The sequence below is a fragment of the Bufo gargarizans genome, chromosome 5 (assembly GCF_014858855.1).
Source record: "Bufo gargarizans isolate SCDJY-AF-19 chromosome 5, ASM1485885v1, whole genome shotgun sequence".
NCBI classification, from domain to species: Eukaryota; Metazoa; Chordata; class Amphibia; order Anura; family Bufonidae; genus Bufo; species Bufo gargarizans.
The window spans coordinates 396,014,128-396,040,526 of record NC_058084.1 but is presented as its reverse complement, the minus strand read 5'-3'; the positions used below and the strand labels follow the sequence as shown (position 1 = coordinate 396,040,526).

General features: G+C 40.2%; 1 protein-coding gene across 4 annotated transcripts in view; it reads right to left on the bottom strand.

The window, feature by feature from the left end:
* Positions 1 to 26,399, bottom strand: part of LOC122939270 (ATP-dependent translocase ABCB1-like) — a 403,390-nt gene that overhangs the window by 213,179 nt on the left and 163,812 nt on the right. For all 4 annotated transcript variants that reach the window (XM_044295338.1, XM_044295337.1, XM_044295339.1 and 1 more), the window contains 5 exons: positions 21,895 to 22,098; positions 13,135 to 13,305; positions 12,884 to 13,045; positions 11,540 to 11,788; positions 9,459 to 9,608 (listed from right to left, as the gene is read on the bottom strand). In XM_044295338.1, the coding sequence (XP_044151273.1) occupies positions 9,459 to 9,608; positions 11,540 to 11,788; positions 12,884 to 13,045; positions 13,135 to 13,305; positions 21,895 to 22,098 (936 nt within the window). The remainder of the gene's footprint in view (positions 1 to 9,458; positions 9,609 to 11,539; positions 11,789 to 12,883; positions 13,046 to 13,134; positions 13,306 to 21,894; positions 22,099 to 26,399) is intronic.

Genomic DNA, 26,399 nt, shown 5'->3' with positions numbered 1-26,399 from the left:
CATGCAGCTGTCTAAATCTCTGAGAATTCTAGTGATGTTAGGGATTTCGGAAGATTTCCAACAAGATGCAATTTTTGAACGGGTGGCAAATATGATGTGACCTGCAATAGATCTAATATCTACGGGGAGGTCTCCCAAGCCCATGGATAGTAAAGCTAATTTTGGTGATGGATTGATAGATAGTGAACTAAAGCTAGATAAGAAGTTAAAAACTTTAATCCATAGACTATAAATCGGGGGGCATTCCCACCACATATGTAAATAGGTACCTAAGACCTGATTGCATCTCCAACATAAGGGTGAATGGTCATGAAAAATTTTGCTTAGTAGATGAAGGGTTCTATACCATCTATAAAGAATTTTTCTAGCTCCTTCAAGATGTTCAGTGCATCTAGAAAGTTTAGAGGTGATTGTGAATGATTCCCTCCAATCAGTGTCGGATAAGTTAGGACCTATTTCAGAGTTCCACATCGCTATAATACTATCCAGAGGGTCGGGTGAGATTCTTTTAAGAAATGGTATCCTTTTGTTATACCCTTATCTGTTGATTTGGACGACCTAAGCCAATCATAGGGGGAATAGTTAGAAAGTGAGAATGTAAAGGTTTTGGGGGATTGTAGTAAGTGTCTAATTCTTAAAAATTTGTAGAAGTCTCTGTTAGGAATACCAAAGGAGTTATGAATATGGGAAAAATCTACAAATAATCCATCTTTCCATAGCTGTGAAACCTTTGTGATACCTGAAGTGACCCAGTTGCCAATGTATAGATCTGGTAATGCAATTTCACAAATTTTCAAGGGGGCTGAAGCAATAGAGGTTGGAACTATCTTTTCTATTCTGGCAAGGGAGTACCATAATTTAGATATGGCTGATAGAGTAGATAAGGGGAGAATATGCTTGGAACCGAAAGCGGCTACAGAGGATAGATGTAATAGGACATTGGATATGCCCAAAAATAGTTTTTCCAAGAGAACCCACTTTATAGATGGATCTTCTTTTATTAGGTACCTTAATTGATCTAAAATTGAGGAGAAATAGTAGTGTCTAATTGAGGGGACATTTAGACCCCCTGAAGACAGGGGTTTGTACAGGATATTTTCTTTCACTCTAGGTTTAAGTTTGCCCCAAATGTGACGGTTAATTAGCGTTTGAAGTTTTGCTAGAAAGAAGTTGGGGATTGTGATTGTGATTACGGAACATGTAAATTATCTTGGGAAGAATCACCATTTTTATTGCGGCTATTCTACCTAGCCATGATAAGGATTCTATATGTAAGATGTTAAGTGAATCTTTTATTTTATTGAGTAAAGGCCAAAAGTTGTCTTTGAAAAGTTTATTGGTGGGGTATGTTAATTTTATACCTAGATAGGTTAAAGAATCACTAGCCCATGGAAATTGATATGAACTGGAAATTTGCCGTTTGACTGAAGGAGGAAGGCCTAAGTCTAGCATTTGGGATTCATTGACATTTACTTTATAGAGTGAAGCTTTGCCAAATTTAGATATGATTTTGTTTATTGCAGGCAATGTCGAAATAGAATTAGATGTTACGATTAAAACATCATCTGCAAATAATCCTATAAGATGATCTGATCTTCCAATTTTTAAGCTCATGATGTGCGGGGGGGGGAAGTTCTAATATTTTCCGCAAATGGTTCCATTGCGAGGGCAAAAATTAAAGGGGACATGGGGCATCCCTGTCTGGTGCCATTTTTTTATGTTAAATGGGGCAAATAGGAAATTAGAGGAGTACACTGAGGCACAAGGGTTAGAGTAAAGGGACATGACTGCAGATAGGTAAAAGTCTCCAAAGCCAAATTTTTTCAGGGTTTTATAAATGTAATCCCAGTGGATCCTATCAAACGCCTTCTCCGCATCCAAAGATAGGAGCAGAGAAGGCGTTCGAGAGTTATGAGCCACGTCAATAAGATCTATAAATCTTCTTGTTCCGTCTGAGGATTGCCTGTTTAGTATGAAACCTATTTTATCATTTGAGATCAAGGAGGGAAGAATGTTTATTAATCTCTTGGCTAAAATTTTAGCGAATATTTTGACATCAGAATTTAGTAAAGATATTGGTCTAAAATTGGCTGGTCTATCTGGGGATTTTCCGGGTTTCGGTAAAGTGATAATTAGAGCATTCAACATATCTTTAGGAATGTAACCCTGAGTGGCAATCAGGTTAAAAGTTCTGTTCAAAAAGGGGGTCAAAATAGGGGAGAGTATTTTGTAGTACTCATTTGTAAGACCATCTGGGCCAGGGGATTTGTTATGCTTAAGGGAATGTATCGCATCAACTATCTCAGATGAGGTAATTTTTGAATTTAGTAATTGGCGATGAGATGGAGATAAGACTGGTAAGGAAATGTTGTTAAGGAAATCATCAATCGATTCAGACGTGGGTTGGAAGGTTTCTTTGGAGGCTCCTAAATTATATAAGTCAGTGTAATATTTTGCAAATTCCTCCGCAATATGTTTGGGATTGAATACCTTTTCCCCATGAGAGTTGAATAGGTAAGGGATTTTAGTTTTAGCCTCTCTTTTTTTTATCCTATTTGCTAGTATTTTTGAGGCTTTATTGCCGTGGAAGTAATGGTCAGTCTTAATTTTGCGAAGATGGAGTTTATATTTGTCGTGAAGATGCAAATATAGTTGATGTCTAGCTAATTTTAGTTTGCTAGATATGCTGGGGTCTAGAGATGTTTTGGAAGCCTTTTCAAGGTTTTGAATATTGGACAGTAATGTATCTAGAATTTTCATTCTGGATTTTTTCTGGAAAGCAGCATGCTTTAACAAAATACCCCTAATGTAGGCTTTGTGAGCACTCCAAAGGGTGGTATCTGATACCTCATCATTGTCATTACTGTCGAAGTAAACTTTTAGAGACTTCTCAATATCTAAGCATATTGCTGTGTTCTGTAACAACGAGTTGTTAAGTCTCCAAGGAGTTGTTATATTTATCATTCAGTATGAGAGTAGAGAAAGCATGATCAGACCGATACTGCCAATAGACACAGACACAACCCTTTGAAGGAGCCACTTGTCCATTATAAACAAATCTATTCTAGAATAGATGTTGTGAGGGTGTGAAAAAAAGTTAAATCTTTCTCATTAGCATGAAAAGTTCTCCATGTGTCATGTAATCCTTCTTTAAAGAGGTAGTCTTGAAGTGAGGTACTTTTGTGAGAAGGAGTAGAAGGGGAGTTTATCTATAGAGGAATCTGGACACATATTGAAATCACCACATATTAGTAAAGCACCTTGTTTGATACCAAGGGCTAGATTAATAGTGCATTTAATAAATCTGAGTTGGTCAGAGTTTGGAGCGTATAGATTCAATATTGTATATCTAGTGTTGTTGATATCACATACCATAATAATGAATCTACCATCCTTGTCTATTAGTTTGTTATGACATTGGAAGGCTATAGTATTTTTTAAACCTAATATAACTCATCTTTTTTTTATTCACAGCCGACGAATAAAAAATATGAGGGAAAGAGGGGTTATGAAATCTATGAGAATCAGTCACGTTGAGGTGAGATTCTTGTAAGCAGATAATGTCAGCTTTCTGTCTCTTCACCTCTGCCCAACATGTAGAATGTTTAAAAGGACTGTTGAGGCCTTTAACATTTGCAGAAAGTATTTTTATACCCGTATTAGCCATATTGATAATTTATAAGACTGAAGCTGCGGCCAACTATGTGGAACAACTAAAAGTATGATTATATAGCAAAGAGTAGTTGAGCATAGAAAATATGTAATGCAATACCCAAACGATACATAGTGATGATGGTGGGGGGTGCGAATATGAATGGAGATGTTCATACAGTCTGGATATGGAAGGTGGTCCCCATGGATGTAACCTAGATAAAGATTAGTGAGAAATATAAGAACAAAAACAAATAAAATTAACAAAGTATTCGGTCCAACTGGGACCATATTCAAATAAGCCTTTCACTTGGTTTGGAAGGCGGGAGTAAATATTGGATTAGGGAATAAGAGCACTTAGGTGACAAATGGGCTCTGAGATTTAGGGTGTGGAACCCCTATATTGAAAGAACAAAGGAGTAGAGTCTTTGCCTTTTGAGAGAGTTCAAGATGGAGATTTTCCTACTTTGGTCCATTCTTGAGCCAGGTTGAATTGTTTTCTCTTTGCTGGAAAATTGTTGAGAGAAGATTCAGAAGCTTTGTCTTTGGCGCCCTCTGGTGGTATGCTGCTTCTTGTGTGGATACTAACACATGTGATGAGCTGCGGTGTCTCACAATCAGTTTTACGGGATACCCCCATTTATAAGGGATATTGTTATCCCGCAAAGCTTTGGTATATTTTTGAAACTCCTTCCTTCTATTAAGTTTCGCTGAGGAAAGATCTGTAAATAAGAGTATTTTGCGGAATCTTTCAGGGATGTCGCTTCTTTTCTTTTGTGCTTCCTTCATAAGGGAGTCTTTCAGGTGGTAGAAATGGATCCTGGCAAGCACATCCCTGGGGGTAGATGCAGGTATGGACTTAGGTTTTGGTAAGCGGTGTACTCTATCTATAATCAGTTCTAACCCAGGGGTATCAGGCAGATATGACACTATGAGGTCAGATATGAATTCATGTAGCTGAGAATCATTAATATTTTCAGGGATACTTCTAAAACGGATGTTGTTCCGTCTGGAACTATCTTCCAGATCTGCGATTTTTAGTCTGATGTTTGTCAGGTCGTCCTCCATCAAGTTGTGGTTGTCCACCAATGAGTTATGTGCTGTTACGAATTCCTCCATTTTGTCCTCCAGATGTGCAGTTCTCTCTCCTATAGATACAATGTCAGCATGTATGGTTGCTATAGTGTCCCTAAAGTCGCTATGGATGGATCTTTTTAAATCCATAAGCATCTCTTTCATTATGGACACTGAAATGCCTGTGTCATTTGGTGGAGAGACGTTAAGGGCAGTGGGGGGAGATGTGTGGAGGTGCTGATCACTCACCCTCTTTTGCCTTTAAGGTTCTTGGATTCCAGGAGGGCTGGAGCTTGTAGAAGAGGCAGATTGAGGGGAGCGCTGATGTACAGCTTCATTAGAGGATAGTTTCTCCTCTTCTGTGAGGCACGAGCTGGCGCGGGTGCCATCTTGGATCGCTTGAACAGCCGGGTGAAAGAAGGCTGTCATCTTCTGGGGATGCGCACCTTTCTTTTTCCCCCTAGTCATCATCAGCGGGGGTGTCGGGGTGCAGAGATGATCTGTGGCAAATCGGTAGGTGAAAAAGAGCTATGAGAGAGTGTGCTGTGAGACGCTAATCGGGGTTCCACACGGAGCTCAGGCACTATGCGTCTTCTTCTCCCAGCACCCGGCCACGCCCCCCCCCCCCCCCCCCACTGACAGTCCAATACAAGCATTAAGATAGTGCTGTTATATTCTGGTTGTAAATAAACACCTATTTTGTGCAAGACACTACATTTGGGGCCTTTGCTGCATTTCTGACAGTCCAATAAAAGGGTTAGATACTGCTGTTATATTCTGGTTTTAAAAAAAACATAAATTTTGTGCAAAACACTACATTTGGGGCCTTTCCTGCATTCGTGACAGTCAAATACAAGATTTATATGCTGCAATTATATTCTGGGTTTAAAAAAACACCCATTTTGTGCAAGATAATACATTTGAGACCTTTGCTGCATTTCTGACAGTCCAATACAAGCGTTAGATACTGAGTTTATATTCTGGTTTTAAAAAAAACCATACATTTTGTGCAAGACCCTACATCTGGGGCCTTTGCTGCATTTGTCGCAGTCAAATACAAGCGTTAGATACTGCGGTTATATTCTGGTTTTAAAAAAACACTCATTTTGTGCAAGACACTGCATTTGGAGCCTTGGCTTTGTCACAGTCAAATACAACCAGTCAATACTGCAGTTACATTGTTGGTTGACAAATTAAAACATTTTGCGACCGTGAAGTAATTGTTTAAAATTTGCTTGTCACACTGTTGTGTGACCTCAAGAAATGTTTCCTTTTTATCACACCGGCTCTGACTATGGGCGGTTACATTGTCGCCTGACATAAACTATCTGTTAGTCTGGTGGGTGAACGCAAAGAATGAGGATAGTGTCAAATAAGGGATGTGGCCCCGAATATGGTGCTGCTGGTGGAGCTCCTGTTGCAGGGTGAGGATGTGGTAGATCTGTGCCAGCTACACGCACAAGTGAAACACCTTCCTAAGGTGCGAGTAGGCGACAGAACGTTCAGCGTTATTTGGTAGGGCCGAATGCGGCTTTAAGAATGTTGTGGCCATAACAAATACAGGCAATATTAGATTGGGTGGCTGACAGTGGCTCCAATTCCTTCACATTGTCTCCCACCCAGTCTCCTGCTGAAAGATCAGAGTTGGCACCTGCAGCCCATGGCTATCAGTCTTTCACCTCACCCCCTGGCAAATCAGCCAAGCAGTCTGAGCCTCAAGTCATGGAGCAGCAGCAGCCCTGCACCAGAAGTGGAAGAGATTGAGTGCACCAATGCCCAACCACTTATGTTGCAAGGATGAGGACATGGGAGGACCACCTCAGCACATCTCTGATGATGACAAAACACAGGTGCAAACTGCTGCGGCCTTCTGCAGTCTGAAGACTGACAAGGAGGGCAGGGGTAAAGAGTGGGTGAGAGATGATGTGGAGAATGATGAGGTACTAGACCCCACATGGAATCAAGGTCATGCAAGTGACCTGTCTAGTTCGGAGGAAGAGGCGGTGGTCGCACAGAGCCACCAGCACAGAAAAAGAGGGAGCAGGGTGCAAAAGCGTCTGCTACATTCTTGGTTGACATTTTACAATTTTTGCCGTGAATAAACCCCTGCTCTGCATAGGTGACAGGGACCTAAGTTTCAAAAAATCATCTGTTACCTTGTCAGGTGGCACTTTACCAATTTTGAAGTATAATACAACCCCTTGATCTGCATAGGTGACAGGGACCTAATTTTTGTAAAATCGTCTGTTCAATTGGTGGGTGACATGAACACAGTTTTGCCGTGAATAAACCCCTGCTCTGCATAGGTGACAGGGACTTACATTTCTAAAATTCATCTTTAATTGATGGTAGGTGCAGAAAAGAACATTGAAAGTTGATAGAGAAGATATCCAATTGGATTGTGGACGTCACGGGGACATGCAATCGGGCAGAAGTTATCTAGAGTCAACAAAGAGGCAGCAGGGCCTCTCCTGTATGACGTTTCCAAATCCAAAATACCCCAGTGACATTCCCTGTAATATTTTATTAATCATTCCAATAACAGGGCATCTTAAGAGTCCTGTATTGTTATTTATCATCACTACCTCCCTTGGATCCAATATTCAATTGGATCGCGAACGTCATAGGGACTGGTTGAGCAGTATGTGTGCACACACCTGCGCGCATTGACGATGGGTCTGGCCTCCTTCAACTTCTGGGTCTCCAAATTGGGCACATGGCCTGAGCTTGCCCTTTACGCCTTGGAGGTGCTGGCCTGCCTTGCAGCCAGTGTATTGTCTGAACGTTTGTTTAGCACGGATGGAGGGGGTTATCACGGTTATATTTCCCAATGTTTTGGGGTGTACCCTAATTTAAACACAAAAAAATAAAAAATAAAAATGGAAACCAAAAACTAGTTTTGTCTACCTCCCCCTCCTTCACCACAGCTTCCACCTACACCGCCTCCTCAACTTCCTACTCCATATGGACCTCCTCCTCCTAGATCAAAATTATTATTTTAAAATGTTTACGTATTTTATGTTATTTTATGTCATTTCCCTATCCACATTTGTTTGCAGAGCACTTTTCATGCTCTTAACCATATTTTGCTGCCATTTGCAGCCCTCTAGCCCTTTCCATGACTTTTCTAGAGCCATTTTAGTGCTCCAAAGTTTGGGTCCCAATTGACTTCAATGGGGTTCAGGTTAAGTTCGGGTCCCAAACTCAAACTTTTTTGTGAAGTTCGGCCGAACCCGTTGAACCGGAAGATCCAGGTGTCTGCTCAATTCTAATCGGTGGTGTTGCCATTAAAGGATTTCCCTTTAAATATGCACCTACAGAACATGCAGGAACCACATAGAAATGTCCCCACCACTGTGTACTATACGAGTGTATTACTGTACAGCAGCGGCCATTGTATCTTGAGGGATCACTGTATGTGATTTTGAGTGTATCACATTAGTTCACAACCACTTGTACCCAATCTGCTACATTATCGCTATAGTGAGGTTGGACTACATCTATATACCACCCAAATTATCAGAACCTCTTGTAGCCTGTTTTTCGAAGTTGATTGTGGGTTATATACCCTAAGGTTTTAGTATATTTAATACCTAATAAAGATTTTTTTCGTGCACCCTAGTGTCCTTATATTTAATAGTTTAATTCATTGTTCATTTAATATCTGGAAATGGAATCTGCCATATTGGATATTTTCTGCAGAAGGTTGTTGTAATCTAAAATTGATGGTGGGAATAACTAATTGCAGCAGATCGAACCTGAGAAACGGGATGCTTTTCTCAGGCTCATTTATTAAGACTGGAAAGTTATGAGGAGCCGCCAAACAAACTTGAATCTATACCTTACTGGCGTACATTCAAGCCATTTTCTTTGCCAAAAATTGGCTTAGAAAGGGATGAATGAGAGGGACTGCTGGTCTGCCCTCCTCCTCACCCACGTCTCACCCCTTTTCTCAACTTGTCGGAAAAGTGTCGCAAGTGGGGAAAAGTCATAGATTTTGTCCTAAAATGCCAACTGATATGTTATATGTGGCATATATCAGTTACTAAATAAGCCCCTTGGTTAGTGTTGAGTGAATCGAAGTTAACAGAGTGGACTTTGATCCGAATTTCAGGAAAAATTTGATTTACTGCAAAGCCGAATTTCCTTGTGCTTCGTAATAATGAATCAATTTTCTCTGAAATGGAGTTAAAAACAAACATACTTACCTCAACCATTTGAGTGCCAAGAGGCCGCCGATGCCAACTTGCTTGCAGATCTCACACGAATTCTCATGCGAGGTCATGATGGGGCGATTGAGCATTCGCTCTAGAACTTCAAGCAAGATGGCCACGGCAGCCTCTTTGTGCTCAAATGGACGAGGTAAGTACAATTACATTTTTTTTTGTTTTAGTTTTTTAATGAGAAACCACTAATTCCCTGTCATTGCCCCAGCTACTTTGTGAAGAAGTAATTCATCACAAAGCAAATTTTTTGGTAAAGTTTGGAGAAGCAGTCAATTTGACTTTTTAAGAACTTCGCTCATCTCTACCTTTGGTGTTAATAATGTCTGTACATTGTTAGAAAAGCAGCTAGGAGTATAGGGCAAAACAACAACAAGTACAGAACACTTTAAAATACATATACAGTCTGTATCTAATATCACAGTGTTAACCATTAAGTAAATGACAGAACAAATAGGGAAGTATAATAAGTTCCACCAGTTTTAAGGAACATGGAGATTAGATACCTACAGCAATGATGTTTGAAAAATTTGCTGCAAATAACGGATATATGCACCCGCTTACTGCAGCAGCTAGCATTCCAGTCACAATGAATATCCACTCTGGTTTGTTTAACTGTAGAATTCTTCGTAGAGGAGTAACAGAACGCCTCTGACCCTCCTGCAGGAAACAGCAGATGAAGACAGCAGTGAAAGGTGTGCTGAACAGCATGAATATTATTATTATTATTACTTCTACTAATACTATTGCTGGTAACAATAATGATAATTTAGCATTCTAATTATAGCTATAATTATTAACTATAATCATTTTTCTTATTAATAAGATGTGTTATGATCTGGAAAATGACACTATAGCAGGCAATATACTTTATTACCACTAGATGCTAATTTACATATAAAAGTTCTAACAGTAAAGAGATCAGATTTATCTAATGAAAGGCATCAGAGAGCCTCCCAAAAATGTATGTCTGTGTTTTATGAGCCCTTTACACTGCCCGATATTCAAACAAGTTATGGGTAATGAGCCTTTGATAATCTGCCTGTGTAACACCCCAGAGTGGCATTACCACCTTTGCGCCTTGCAACTGCCTCCTATGGGCTAATACAACGTGTCATCCTATGTAGTAATTTCCAGATCCTGCAAAATGTGTATTCATATTACTGATTTTGTAACTGTTGAAGTGTAATGTGCCTGGTTTGACAGCAGATGGCGGCATAATTGGCAGAGCTATTTTACCTAGGATGGAACCCTTCTTTTCATTCTAGCTCTCTACAATAGAGGGAAGAGTTTAGTTAGTGGGAGTCAGTCTAGATTGCCCCCTGCCAAGGGAGGGTGTGCAGCAGGTGCTTATCCCTCCTGGACAAGCCTTGCCTTAGCCAGCAAGAGCACCTTCAGCTCTGCTGGACACAGAGGCCAAAGCCTGAAGCCTCAGAAGCCAGGAGGAGAAAGTTCCCTGTATAAAGTTAGGGACAGACTACAAAGTCAAAAGTTGCAGCACCCAAAGAAGCTAAATTCCACAGCCAGCCTGTGAGCACAGCAGAGCCAAAGAGAGCAATTGATGTAGCCGTGTAGAGTTTGTTTGCCTGCCAAAGTTAATGCCAAAGCCTGCTGGAAGCCAAGACAAAGCCTGTAAACTGTTTGGAGAAGAGGTTATGCAAAGTACAGCTGTTATCAACTTCATCATAAGGTCTGGACTCAATTTATTTAACCATCCCCTTCACCAACCATACCTTTTCTGCAGTTTCGGAGGGCCACGCCTGGGGTTCCAGCGTATCCATGTAGGAGCACCGTGACAAGTGCAACACCATTAAGGGACATTAGGCCACTCTACACAATTCTGGCATTCCTACCCTGGGTACCATCCATATCACTAAAAGGGGCCGAGTGCCCTTTTTGCTTCACTGCAACTGGTGTCACAACACAAACTTTCTACTTTGAGAAGTCCCCAGGGGGTGCGCACCCCGTAGATTGCACCTGTGTATAGGTGGCGCCTATTACAAGATAAACAAGCGAAACACTCGTTCATCAGGTAATAGGATCATTCGTACCGAAGTCATCATTTGCTGGCAGCAGATCATGCAGTCTAAACAGCACTGCCGGCAAACAATGATTGTGTATGGGGATGAGTGCTGACATTAGCTATTCGCCCTCCCCATTATGTGGATGAGATTGCTGCAGGTAAATGCAGCTTTCTCCTTCACTGGTGAGCAGGCAATTGTCAGGAAGGAATGCTTTGCTTGCTACAACGGGCCATGTAGACAGCCCTTTAGAAACAAAAAACTGTACAGGAGGACATATTTCCTATACAGTAGCAGATTTGAATAAAAAAAAAGGCGCATCCATGTGGCACGTCTAAACAGCTCATGATGGTTGCACCAAAATTATTATTAATTGCACCATATTGTGGGTGCCAATAAATGCTAGTGTACATGACACAGTGTGTCATGAGTCTTGTCAAATGTATCATGTAGAGTCTGTAATTCTGATATATTTGGCATTATTTACTAGTGATGTATTTGTTTCCAAGTAATACACTCTTTTAATAATATTCAGAGCTTTCTTTTAAGTATTGTCTTCTTCAATCCTACCTCATCTAGAATTCCAGTATTTGTGTTCCTGGGTTTCATTTCAATAAGCTCCTCTTTATTTTCCTTTCTAGTTGAAACTTTTCGTAATCGTTCATTTTTAATTGGCTCCAGCATGTTCTCAACATCTTGTAAAGTCGGCCATTTGTCTTCTTTGTCTTGTTTTTCACCCATGTCATACAGTCCAGAATTTCCATATTTATATGAATTGTCTGTACTTTGATTCTCTGTATCACTGTCTTTGCCTTGGTTCTAGAAAATGTGTCAATGCATTTGTTATTGGTTTCAGGGAGCTAGTAATACAATTTTATAGAAAGCAATCACAACATGAAAAAACTGTGATTCACACTGCCAGTGACTATTACTATAGAAAGGCCTCTGGTAATTAATTATTTGAAGGATTGCCCCATCTCATGACATGTCATTAGGATAGGTGTGAACCCCACCTCTGGGACCTGCTCCTATCTCCAGTACAGTGCCCCAAAGGGAGCAGTTGTGCAGGGAAAGTAACACTTTATTTACTGCTATTGGAGTTTCAACAATAGTCGAGCCCTGGGTCAGCTATTTTCCGCTGTTCCATAGTGGCGGAATGGAAAGGTGACAAAATTGCTCTCCATTTACTGCTATGGGACTTGCGCTCTCACTTGGCTATCTGCAGGACTCCAATAGCAGTAAATGGAAAGAACGTCAGCTAGCGCAGTGTGCTATCCTTCACTTCAAGGGCCGTGCTCTGGAGATAGGAGTGGGTCACGGAGGTGGGACCCGCACCTATCTAATATCTGTAGCATATGCCCTAAATTTTGGGATGGTAATGTCCCTTTAAGGCTAGTTTCACACTAGCGGCAGAGGACATCCTGCAGGTTGTTCCGGCGGGTGAACAGCCTGTCGGATCTGTCCTGCCACTAGTTCACGTGTGCCCCCGGAATGCAGCTCCGTCCCCATTGACTATGATGGGGGTTGCATTGCAGTGGCAGCACAGCCAGAGTCCCCTGCCGCTAGTGTGAAAGTACCCTAAATTGCTAATTCATACTTTGATATTTAGACTAGAACTGTTAATGACATTGCCATCCTATCCATATTCAGCTATTAAGCATTGTGCAGTGGGGGAAGTATAGAAAAAGTAATGTGGCACTGACAGAAAAAAACTTTTTCAAGTTAAATACTTTTGTGTTTAAAGGTACAAAAATATTATAGAAGTGCTACTTGGCTAACCAGAAATATTAAGTGAGGGATTTGAATTCTTATATTTTTTTCATATTTTTATTATTTTAAAACTATTTTTAACTTTTTTATTGCCCTGTTTTTGTGACATTTTCTGTAGATGCAATACAATGAAAAATACATTACCTGAAGCATGACAAGGGAATGGTAGACCCCTTCTTTTTCCATTAGCTCACTGTGTGTTCCTTGTTCCACTACAACCCCACCATGGAAAACAGCAATGGAATCAGCTGTCCTGATAGTAGACAATCGATGCGCTATCACAATGGTGGTCCGACCAGCTCTAGCCTTAAAGTAACAAAATATTTACAAAATCTAAGTAAAAACACTGTATAATGTACAATATTACACATTGCAAAATGAGTTAAATATGTCACCTTATCCAGGGCAGCTTGCACTATAGATTCACTCTGGGTGTCCAGTGCGGATGTGGCCTCATCTAGGAGCAATATTTTTGGATCTCGTACAAGAGCTCGTGCAATTGCTACTCTCTGTTTCTGACCTCCACTCAGCTGAGTTCCTCTCTCACCTACCATTGTGTTGAATTTCTGCAAAAAGGAGGAATACCATAATAGTTTACATTGTGTTTGCCATTTTGTTAACCTTTCTAAAAGGCAGAAATAATGCAACAGATGCAGATGAAATCAGAATAGAACTGCAGGTGTATGTGTCACCAACATGCATTAGTTGAAGCTTATCCTAAAGTGGTCGTCTGGCTACAAAGTCCATTTTCATATACCCTTTTAAAGAAGTGCAGCTTCAACACAGTGTTTGCTCTGCAAGTCAGTGTATTGCCCAGAAAACCCATTTCAATGGCAATAGTGTAATGCCTAAAGGGAACCTGTCATCAACTTTATGCTGCCCATACTAAGGGCAGAATAAAGTAGAGACAGGTGAGTTGATTTCAGATGTCTGTCATTTAAAAGTTGCAGACTGGACCTGAAAAAAAGTCACAGCCATCTGAGAAGAGTCATGGTTATTCATGAATTCCTGCTCTCCCTGCTCACCTGCTGATGATTGGAAGTCTTCTACCTACTTTTCTCCCTTTTCTCTCTAGGAGAGAACTGCTAATGAGCAGGGAGTGCAAGAGATTATGAATAACCATAATGCATCTCAGGTAGATTTGACTCTTTTCAAGGCCTGTGCTGCAATAATTATGATGCTGGTTCTCAGCAACCACTTACTTTTAGTAACACACTGCTAAAATCAGCATTTCTGTCACTATTTTATGCTGCCCTCAGTGAGGTCAGCATAAAGTTGATGACAAGTTCCCTGTAAAGGCTATGTAGAGGCAATTTTTTTAGGATTACATTTGACTCATTTTGAGATAAAAAATCTTTTAAATTGGCCTTAAACCACCTCAGCTCCCCTAGCTTAAACCCCCTTAAAGACCAGACCACTTTTTACAATTCTGCACTGCACTAATTTCACTTTATTGCTCGGTCATACAACTTACCACCCAAATTAATTTGACCTCCTTTTCTTCTCACTAATAGAGCTTTCATTTGGTGGTATTTCATTGCTGCTAACATTTTTACTTTTGATATTAATCGAAATTTACAGAAATATTTGCAAAAAATGACATTTTTAACTTTCTGTTGTAACATTTTTCAAATAAAACTACATTTATATATATATATATTTTTCTGCAAATGTACTGTTCTACATGTCTTTGATAAAAAAAAAAAAAAAATGCAATAAGAGTATATTTATTGGTTTGGGTAAAAGTTAGGCCTCGTTCACACTTCAGTGTTTAGTCAGTGATTTCCATCAGTGATTTGTGAGCCAAAACCAGGTGAAACTCTAAACACAGAACAGGAGCAGATCTTTCCCTTCTACCTCATGTCTGTGGAGGCTCCACTTCTGGTTTTGGCTCACAAATCACTGATGGAAATCACTGACCAAACACTGAAGTGTGAACGAGGCCTTATAGCGTTTACAAACTATGGTGCAAAAAAATTGATTTACGCACTTTGACTTTCTGAGCACCTGTTATATTTCCTGAGGTTCTACAATGCACAGACAGTAGAAACACCCCACAAATAACCCCATTTCAGAAATTAGACACCCTAAGGTATTTGCTGATTGGCATAGTGAATTCATGGACGTTTTAATTTTTTTGTCACAAGTTAGCGTAAATTTTATTTATTTTTTCTTACAAAGTCTCATATTCGACTAAAATTTTACATGAACTCACCGTACCCCTCACGGAATACCTTGGGGTGTCTTCTTTCCAAAATGGGGTCTGGAAGTTTGGAATCCAAATGTGTAAAAAATGCCCTGTGAAATCCTAAAAGTACTCATTGGAATTTGGGCCAATTTGCGCACCTAGGCTGCAAAAAAGTGTCACACATGTGGTATCGCCGTACTCAGGAGAAGTAGGGCACTGTGTTGTGGGGTGTATTTTTACATATACCCATGCTGGGTGAGATAAATATCTCTGTAAAAGACAACTTTTCCCCTTTTTCTATACAAAGTTGTCATTTTACAGAGATATTTCTCTCACCCAGCATGGGTATATGTAAAAATACACCCGAAACCACATTGCCCTACTTCTCCTGAGTATGGCGATACCACATGCATGACACTTTTTTGCAGCCTAGGTGCACAAAGGGGCCCAAATTCCAATGAGTACCTTTTAGGAGGGCATTTTTAGACATTTGGATTCCAGATTTCTTCTCACTCTTCAGGGGCCCTAAAATGCCAGGGCAGTATAAATACCCCATAAGTGACCCCATTTTGGAAAGAAGACACCCCAAGGTATTCCGTGAGGGGCATGGCGAGTTCCTAGAATATTTTTTTTTGGGGCACAAGTTAGCGGAAAATGTTATTTTTAATTTTTATTTTCCTTACAAAGTCTCATATTCCACTAACTTGTGACAAAAAATAAAATTTTACATGAACTCGCCATGCCCCTCACGGATCACCTTGGGCTGTCTTCTTTCCAAAATTTTTACATATACCCATACTGTGTGTGAGAAATATCTCTGTAAATGACAACTTTTAACATTTTTTTAATGCAAAGTTGTCAATTTACTGAGATATTTCTCTCACCCAGCATGGGTATATGTAAAAATACACCCCAAACCACATTGCCCTACTTCTCCTGAGTAAGGCGATACCACATGTGTGACACTTTTTTGCAGCCAAGATGCGCCAAGGGGCACAAATTCCATTGAGTACCTTTAGGATTTAGCAGGGCATTTTTACGCATTTGGATTCCGTGAGGGGTATGGTGAGTTCATGTAAGATCTTATTTTTTGTCACAAGTTAGTGGAATATGAGACTTTGTAAGAAAAAATGAAAGAAAAAATTCTGCTAACTTGTGCCAAAAAAATAAAATCTTACATGAACTCGCCATGCCCCTCAAAAGTGATCCTTATAGCGCTGCAGCGATTTTGCGGTGTATTTGCAGTGATCATTTTGTCACTGCGGTGGGGCGGACTGTGTTTTTTGTAGAGCCTAAAGAACAGTGATGGCTAACCTTGGCACTCCAGCTGTGGTGAAACTACGACTCCCAGCATGCTCCATTTATTTCTATAGAGTTCTGAGAGCAGCCAAGCAAGGGGGCATCTTGGGAGTTGTAGTTTTACCACAGCTGGAGTGCCAAGGTTAGCCATCACTGCTATAGAACATGTTCTATTCTTGTCCGGACAAGAAAAGACAATTGCGGACAAGAAAAGGCATTTTCTATATAGTTCTGGCAATGTACGGATCCGCAAAATGCGGAAAGCACATTACCGGTGTCCGTGTTTTGCGGATCCGTGGATCAGCGGATCCGCAAAACACATATGGACGTCTGAATGGAGCCTTACAGGGGGGTGATCAATGACAGGGGGGTGATCAGAGAGTCTATATGGGGTGATCAGGGGTTAATAAGGGGTTAATAATTGACAGGGGGGGTGTAGTGTAGTGTGGTGATTGGTGCTACTTACAGAGCTGCCTGTGTCCTCTGGTGGTCGATCCAAGCAAAAGGGACCACCAGAGGACCAGGTAGAAGGTATATTAGATGCTGTTAACAAAACAGGTTCTAATATACCTTTTTGGAGTTAAAAAAATCGCAACTACAGCCTGCCAGCGAATGATCGCCGCTGGCAGGCTGTAGATCAACTCGTTTACCTCGCGATCCTGTGAATGCACGCTCCTGTGAGCGCGTGTTCACAGGAAATCTCGCATCTCGCGAGATGACGCGCCGACGCGTCAAGGAGGAATAACCCGGCCGCCCGCAGTATGCATCCCTGCGTTAGGCGGTCGGGAGGCAGTTAATAAAAATAATCAACCGCTCTGTCACAAAGGATTAACTGTCTAGCTGTGTGAATCCTACTTTCACTTTCATCTAATAACCCTTGTCTCTAAATTACTAAAAGGTCATAAACATTTAAGCCACAGTAAGATAAGAATTGAACTACAGTATAATAAGTGTTTAGGAGGTCAGAGATAAGTAGCCTTCAGAGTGAAAAGAGACAGCATGCTACTAAAGAATCTCAAGGGTGTACAGAGAAAAGGGCTCAAAATGTTTAATAAAGACCAGTTGAAAAACTGATTTTTAGCTTAAAATAAGTACAATAATAGAAAAATGCCCCCAAAGGTCTTTAATTTCCCCTGCAGTGGAACTGAATATTTGGTGCCATGTTTCAACAAATTATTACAACTAATTACTTGAGGACAAAAAAGCAGGAGACTCTTTAATAAGCTTATAGTAATAATGCCCTCCAAACAAAAAAGGATTGTCCAAAGTGGGCAACCACGCTTCTCATATTTCAGAAGGTAATGAGCCAAATACAAGTATGGTAGATAGAGAAATGAAATATGAAGCCCATTTTAGTTAATTTAACACACATGTAAGATAATGAAAATAATCAGAAATGAATAAGAATTTCAGACTTTTACTCACTCCTTCAATAGCTGTTTTAAAATGTTAAAGGGAATCTGTTGCATCATTTTCATGCAACTAACAAGATTGCACAACAGAAGATTACAAACACATTTCAAACATACCTGTGTGTACTTTGTGTCTTTATTCCGTGTCCAGAAAAAGGTTTTTTATTCTCATGGAAAACAGCTCCCAAGTGCCCAGCAGTGCGGAGTTTGCTGTTCCAAGTGCCCAAAGCCAAACAGTCTTAAGAAGAGGGGGATGGGTTGCTTTAGCTACTCATATCTTAGCATTGGTAGCAACTAGAGATATGGACCTGGTCTGGTTTGAAAGCATTCAGACAATAACAAAATACCCAGCATTATATCCATTACATTGGGAGATATAGCTGAGTCAGGAGTGACATCAGTGAAATATGTTTTTACTTTCACATTAAACTTCATTCTCTGCCATTTGGATTTCTAACAGATATATATTTTGATGTAATGGATATAATGTTGTGATTCTGGTATTGTCTGAAAGCTTAGAATGCTTGGACCCATATTTCTAGCTGCCATCAATGCCAATTAAAGCAGCTCTCCCCTCTTCCTATGACTGGTTTGCTTTGGGCACTTGGATCAGCAAACCCTGCCCAATCGTGCACTTGGAAGCTGCTTTCCAAGAGAATAAAAATACTTTTCTAGACATGGAATAAAGACACAAAGTACACAAAGGTATGAATGGATATGCTTGCAATCTTCTGTGTTAGTACAGGTGAAAATGACGTGACCGATTCCCTTTAAGCTCTCCAGGACCCAATAGATTGATTGTTGTGTATCTACAGGATAAACACAGCATTGACATAGCATACAGTCAGGTCCATAAATATTGGGACATCGACACAATTCTAACATTTCTGGCTCTATACACCACCATAATGGATTTGAAATGAAACTAACTAGCTGTGCTTTAACTGCAGACTATCAGCTTTAATTTGAGGGTATTTACATCCAAATCAGGTGAAGGGTGTAGGAATTACAACAGTTTGCATATGTGCCTCCCACTTGTTACGGGACCAAAAGTAAAGGGGCAGAATAATAATCATAAATTAAACTTTCACTTTTTAATACTTGGTTGCAAATCCTTTGCAGTCAATTACAGCCTGAAGTCTGGGACGCATAAACATCAGCAGACGCTGGGTTTTATCCCTGGTGATGCTGTGCCAGGCCTCTACTGCAACTGTCTTCAGTTCCTGCTTGTTCATGGGGCATTTTCCCTTCAGTTTTGTCTTCAGCAAGTGAAATGCATGCTCAATCGGATTCAGGTCAGGGGATTGACTTGGCCATTGCATAATATTCCACTTCTTTCCCTTAAAAAACTCTTTGGTTGCTTTTGCAGTATGCTTTGGGTCATTGTCCATCTGCACTGTGAAGCGCCGTCCAATGAGTTCTGAAGCATTTGGCTGAATATGAGCAGATAATATTGCCCGAAACACTTCAGAATTCATCCTGCTGCTCTCAGCAGTCACATTAATAAATACAAGAGAACCTGTTCCATTGGCAGCCATACATGCCCACGCCATGACAATACCACCACCATGCTTCACTGATGAGGTGGTATGCTTAGGATCATGAGCAGTTCCTTTCCTTCTCCATACTCTTCTCTTCCCATCACTCTGGTACAGGTTGATCTTGGTCTCATCAGTTCATAGGATGTTGTTCCAGAACTATAAAGGCTTTATCAGATGTCATTTGGCAAACTCTAATCTGGCCTTTCTGTTTTTGAGGCTCACTAATGGTTTACATCTTGTGGTGAACCCTATGTATTCACTCTGGTGAAGTCTTCTCTTGATTGTTGACTTTGACACACATACAGCTACCTCCTGGAGAGTATTCTTGATCTGGCCAAATGTTGTGAAGGGTGTTTTCTTCACCAGTGAAAGAATTCTTCGGTCATCCACCACAGTTGTTTTCCGTGGTCTTCCGGGTCTTTTGGTGTTGCTGAGCTCACCGGTGCGTTGCTTCTTTTTAAGAATGTTCCAAACAGTTGTTTTGGCGATGCCTAATGTTTTTGCTATCTCTCTGATGGGTTTGTTTAGTTTTTTTTTCATCCTAATGATGGCTTGCTTCACTGATAGTGACAGCTATTTGGATCTCATCTTGAGAGTTGACAGCAACAGATTCCAAAGGCAAATAGCACACTTGAAATGAACGCTGGACCTTTTATCTGCTCATCATAATTGTAATAATAAGGGAATAACACACACCAGGACATGGAACAGCTGAGAAGCCAATCGTTCCATTACTTTTGGTCCCTTAACAAGTGGGAGGCACATATGCAAAATGTTGTAATTCCTACACTGTTCACCTGATCTGGATGTAAATACCCTCAAATTAAAGCGGACAATCTGCAGTTAAAGCACATCTTGTTTGTTTCATTTCAAATCCATTGTGGTGGTGTATAGAGCCAAAAAATTTAGAATTGTGTGTCCCAATATTTATGGACCTGACTGTAAAACTTGCATATGCCAAAACGGGGGAGGGGGGTGTTATAGGAATACCGCTCACCATATAATGTTGTGCAAGGCAGGCACAACACTGACATAGCATTTAGTAGTAGAACGTGGCTGCAGCACAGTATAGACCGGGAGAACGAAACAATCCCTGCTGAATCAGATGCAGTGAAATAAAATAAAAAAAACTTATGTAAGGATAAAATATGTGGATATTTATAGCAATTACACAAAAAGGCAATGTGTTTTGATGTGGGCTTCACATCTTCATCAGACCATATACAACATATACACGTGTGGCCTAATGAAGATGTGATGACCACATCTAAATGTCTTGCCTTTTTATACAGTAATTGCAATAAATATGCATATAGTTTATCCTTACATCCTCAGCTGCACTGACATTTTTATTTTTTATTTGACTGCATCCACTAGATTGATTAACCTAAGATCCAACAATCCAGTTATTTCGGCAGGATATGTGGAGGATAACTCTAATGATAGATCCTATTAATGTCTATGCATCAGTACAAAAAACTCTTAAAGAAGTTTTTATTTTACACTGCACTGTGATATGTTATTCCCTAGCCCAGTTACATCCATACATTTTGAAGCTTTTGATTATGGGAATCTGTTCACGAGACCTCAAGTCTGACCACCAGCCCAGAGCTTGCTCTAATGTGTAAACAGGAACTCAACCTGTCCCCTGTGGCTGACTTCCTATGAACTACAGGACAACATCATCAATCAATCACTCCGGTCGCCTATCAGATGCTTCCCCTCTCCATCCTCCACATTCCTCTGTATATCCTTGCATTCTGTTAAATAAATAATGTCTCCTCTAGCTAAAGGACTGTGAGTGTAGATATACAGCAGGTGAGTGTATACAATGAGAAGCTGCAATTATAGATTTTTTTATTTTTTTTGTTCATGATAATGCAAACTGATCCGTTTTGACTTACACTGAAAGTCAATGGGAGATGGATCCGTTTTCAATTGCACCATATTGTGTCAGTGAAAACGGACCCATCCCCATTGACTTACATTGTAAGTCAGGACGGATCTGTTTGGCTCCGCATCGTCAGGCAGACATCAAAACGCTGCAAGCAGCATTTTGGTGTCCGCCTCCAGAGCGGGATGGAGGCTGAACGGAGGCAAACTGATGCATTCTGAACGGATCCTTATCCATTCAGAATGCATTGGGGCTAAACTGATCCGTTTTGGGCTGCTTGTGAGAGCCTTGAAACGGACCTCACATGCGGACCAAGAAACGCCAGTGTGAAAGTAGCCTTAGTCTGTAATAAGCCTATATAGCCATAGGAAAAAAATCAGGGAGTGCTTTTTTAAAATACTCATCTATTTCTGAAGCTTTACATTTCATGAAGGTGTGTTTAATACTTCATTAGGGTTTTTTACTTTTTAATTACTTAATTCATCATATAATAAAAGTATGAACGGATGTTCTGGTCTCAGATAACCCCACTGGTAAGAGAAAGAGAATGGCTAAGACACCATTTTTAACCTGGAAAATGAGCAGGCCCACCCACACTGCATAGGAATTAAATGGCATAGAAATTACTCAAATTCTGACAGTCCCAACAGTTGTTTTTATAATCTGCTCTCATCAAAGTGAAGAGCAGTGAAGCATTCTCTGCACATTTCATTTATAAAATATTTGAGTGACTTTTTAATAATCTGGAAATAAAACACCATTCAGAACCTATAGTGAACAAAAACTGCACAAACAAGGTTTATAATAACACTCATAATTACTTCTGGGAGTTTAGATATGAAGTCGTAGGCATTGGCTTCTCTGGCTGCTTGCTCAATCTCTGTATCAGTTACTCCATCTCTACCGAAGCAAATGTTTTCTTTTATGGTTGTTGCAAACAGGACAGGTTCCTGACCTACCAGACCAATATTATCTCTTAGCCACTTGATATTGAGGGAGCGTATATCATGTCCATCCAGCGTAATCTAAAAATTGAGAATCAGAATTAATATTTCTTCAATAGCATATATAATATATACATATACAGACGTGGACAAAATTGTTGGTACCCTTTGGTCAATGAAAGAAAAAGTCACAATGGTCACAGAAATAACTTTAATCTGACAAAAGTAATAATAAATTAAAATTCTATAAATGTTAACCAATGAAAGTCAGACATTGTTTTTCAACCATGCTTCAACAGAATTATGTAAAAAAATAAACTCATGAAACAGGCATGGACAAAAATGATGGTACCCCTAGAAAACACAGAACATAATGTGACCAAAGGGACATGTTAATTCAAGGTGTGTCCACTAATTAGCATCACAGGTGTCTACAACCTTGTAATCAGCCATTGGGCCTATATATATGGCTCCAGGTAATCACTGTGTTGTTTGGTGATATGGTGTGTACCACACTCGACATGGACCAGAGGAAGCAAAGGAAAGAGCTGTCTCAAGAGATCAGAAAGAAAATTATAGACAAGCATGTTAAAGGTAAAGGCTATAAGACCATCTCCAAGCAACTAGATGTTCCTGTGAGTACAGTTGCACATATTATTCATAAGTTTAAGATCCATGGGACTGTAGCCAACCTCCCTGGACGTGGCCGCAGGAGGAAAATTGATGACAAATCTAAGAGACGGATAATCCGAATGGTAACAAAAGAGCCTAGAAAGACTTCTAAAGAGATTCAAGGTGAACTTCATGCTCAAGGAACATCAGTGTCAGATCGCACCATCCGTCGTTGTTTGAGCCAAAGTGGACTACATGGGAGACGACCAAGGAGGACACCATTGTTGAAAACGAATCATAAAAAAGCAAGACTGGAATATGCCAAACTACATGTTGACAAGCCACAAAGCTTCTGGGAGAATGTCCTGTGGACAGATGAGACAAAAATCGAAGTTTTTGCCAAGGCACATCAGCTGTATGTTCACAGACGAAAAAATGAAGCATATCAAGAAAAGAACACTGTCCCTACTGTGAAACATGGAGGAGGCTCTGTTATGTTCTGGGGCTGCTTTGCTGCGTCTGGCACAGGGTGTCTTGAATCTGTGCAGGGTACAATGAAATCTCAAGACTATCAAGGAATTCTAGAGAGAAATGTACTAGCCAGTGTCAGAAAGCTTGGTCTCAGTCGCAGGTCATGGGTCTTGCAACAGGACAATGACCCAAAACACACCGCTAAAAACACCCAAGAATGGCTAAGAGGAAAAAATTGGACTATTCTAAAGTGGCCTTCTATGAGCCCTGACCTCAATCCTATTGAGCATCTTTGGAAGGAGCTGAAACATGCAGTCTGGAAAAGGCACCCTTCAAACCGGACACAACTGGAGCAGTTTGCTCATGAGGAGTGGGCCAAAATACCTGCTGAGAGGTGCAGATGTCTCATTGACAGTTACAGGAAGCGTTTGATTGCAGTGATTGCCTCAAAAGGTTGCGCAACAAAATATTAAGTTAGGGGTACCATCATTTTTGTCCATGCCTGTTTCATGAGTTTATTTTTTTACATAATTCTGTTGAAGCATGGTTGAAAAACAATGTCTGACTTTCATTGGTTAACATTTATAGAATTTTAATTTATTATTACTTTTGTCAGATTAAAGTTATTTCTGTGACCATTGTGACTTTTTCTTTCATTGACCAAAGGGTACCAACAATTTTGTCCACGTCTGTATATGCCGACAAGCAAACAGGTAACAATGTTTAGAACTTTTGACTTTCAGGCTCCATATCTCACCATCCAATACAGCTTCTAACATGAGACTACCATCATTTTATAGTAACATAGCAACATAGTATATAAGGCTGAAAATAGACATTTGTCCATCCAGTTCAGCCTGTTATCCTGCAAGTTGATCCAGAGGAAGGCAAAAAAACCACTGTGAGATACAAGCCTATTTTCCATACTTAAGGGGGAAAAAATTATTTCCTGACTCCAATGAGAATAACTCCCTGGATCAATGACCCCTCTCTAGTAGCTATAGAGTCAACGGAACCAGGGATTCCCAAATAGTCTCCCAAGCTGGTACTTGCCCTGCCATATTCTGCTTATCTTCCGTGATCTGACGAGAGAAGATACATTCAGCTTAGAATAACCGTAGACAATCATCTTGGCTATCTCACACATAAATTGGACTTCCAACTCTTTAGCATATGATTACTTATGCAGATTATTGTTGTGTAACTGCATTGTTACTGTTTTGCTCCTAAAATTCAAAAGTTAAATTTGTATTATTTTGTTAGTATTTTGAAAATGCACCTTTGGCTTTCAACACTGCCTCTATCCTTCTGGGCATGCTCTCGATCAGATTCAAGCATATCTCGACCGAAATCTGTTCCCAGGTCTCTTCTACACGTTCTCAATGTTGGTGCATATTGGTTGACTCACTTGGGTATGAATACAGCTTTTTCTTCAACTCTGCTCACAAGTGTTCGATTGGGTTGAGGGCTAATCCAGCACTTCCACTTCACTGTCAACGTATGCTTCGGGTCGTTGTCCTGCTGGAACACCATGTCATCCTATTCATACTCCTAGTACTCAAGGGTGCGAATTAACTTGTCTTGTAGGATACTTGCATATAGCAAAATAGATCCTGGTCAAGTATTCAACGCCTTTGGCTGTGAAAACCACCCCATATCATCAGGCTTCCTCCACCGAACTTGATGGTTCCTTCAATTTATAACTAATCATATGCTAAATAGATGCAATCCCAATTCATGTATGAGATAGCCAAGATGATTGTCTATAAAATAATGGCAGTACTCACATTCGAAGTTGTACTGGATGGTGAGATATGGAGCCTGAAAGTTCAAAACATTGTTACCCTTTTGCTCATATATATAACATGAAAAATAGGGCAGCACTGCTTTGCCAACTGTAAGTGGGTGCCAGCGGTAACATCTCGATTCTGGGTGATAGACAAGTCGCAAAAATCCACGGCACTCCTTAAACGTTAAAAATATGCTATTTATTCACACATGTTATACAGCAACATTTTGGTTCTCCCTCAGAACCTTTCTCAAGCCAGGTGAATTACAAAGTGCAACAGTGCTTGCATTTACTGTATACATCATAAAATCAGTCAATGCTAATTGATCATCCTATAAAATACTGTGAACACCCCTTTAACAATGTTGCAATTTATTCAATCCCAAAAAAAATCTTCAGTGTGAACCAAAGCATAAGTGCAATGTACATAATCAATAGCCACCACATTAGTAACCATATCTGCAGTGTTAATTTTATTGTCAATATATTATAATGGTGACATAGTTATATAAAGTGCATCGTGCCTAAAAACAATTCAGCCATATACATTTAAAATTACCTTGCTGGGGCATTGTGGCTGTACTTCGCATAGTCCATAAGGGTAATCAGATCTCAATGGTGAATAGTAGGACTCTATGCTTTAATCTGCGCGTCTCTTGATTCGCAATGCGCATGCGTCAATCTATCACCCTCCTCCCCTATCTAGTGTAATGAGCGGGTGCCACTCAGGGCGGAGACGGAACAGGCACGATGTTAAGCACATGCGCAATGTCTAGCTACACACTGCGCAGGCGCATGTACGTAGACACAAAGACGCATAATGCGAATATTGAAGCCTCATCATCCCGAGCAGCGCACACCCCACTCAAACCATCTTGTTTAAGGGCAGATTAAGTGCATAACCATCATAACTTTTACTACATTAGAGATCTTCCCTATTCAATCATCATGTATTCAGCCACTATATGTCCCCGCATAACAGCTTCCATATTTCCAACCGCTGAACAATTCCATGTTTCCAACTGTAAAGTAATCATAGTATAGCGTCACTTTCAGAGCAATAACCATATACAACATCTAATAAATTCACTTGGTACAATAGTTAGAATGCACAAGACTATAGACAATGGGATGTAAAGCATTAGCCTACCATGGCCCCAGTTACCCTGAAATCAACATTTAAGCCTTTGGGCTTCAGTGTATCCAGACGAAAAATCCATCTGAGTTAATTTTTCTTCAACAACACTAGCCTGTCTCCGCCACTTTCCAGTGGTTTTACATGATCCAAGATCATAAATCTTAAGTCATTCTCCTTGTGATTTTTTTTCAGCGAAATGTTTTGATACTGGTAAGTCTTTTCTTTTGCTTCTAATAGATTGCCTATGGTTATTTAACCTGGTTTTCATGTCGCACGTGGTTTCCCCCACGTACAACTTTTTACACAGGCTCCACAATACATATATGACCCAAGATGAGTCACATGTGAGATAGTATTTCATGTCAAAAACCT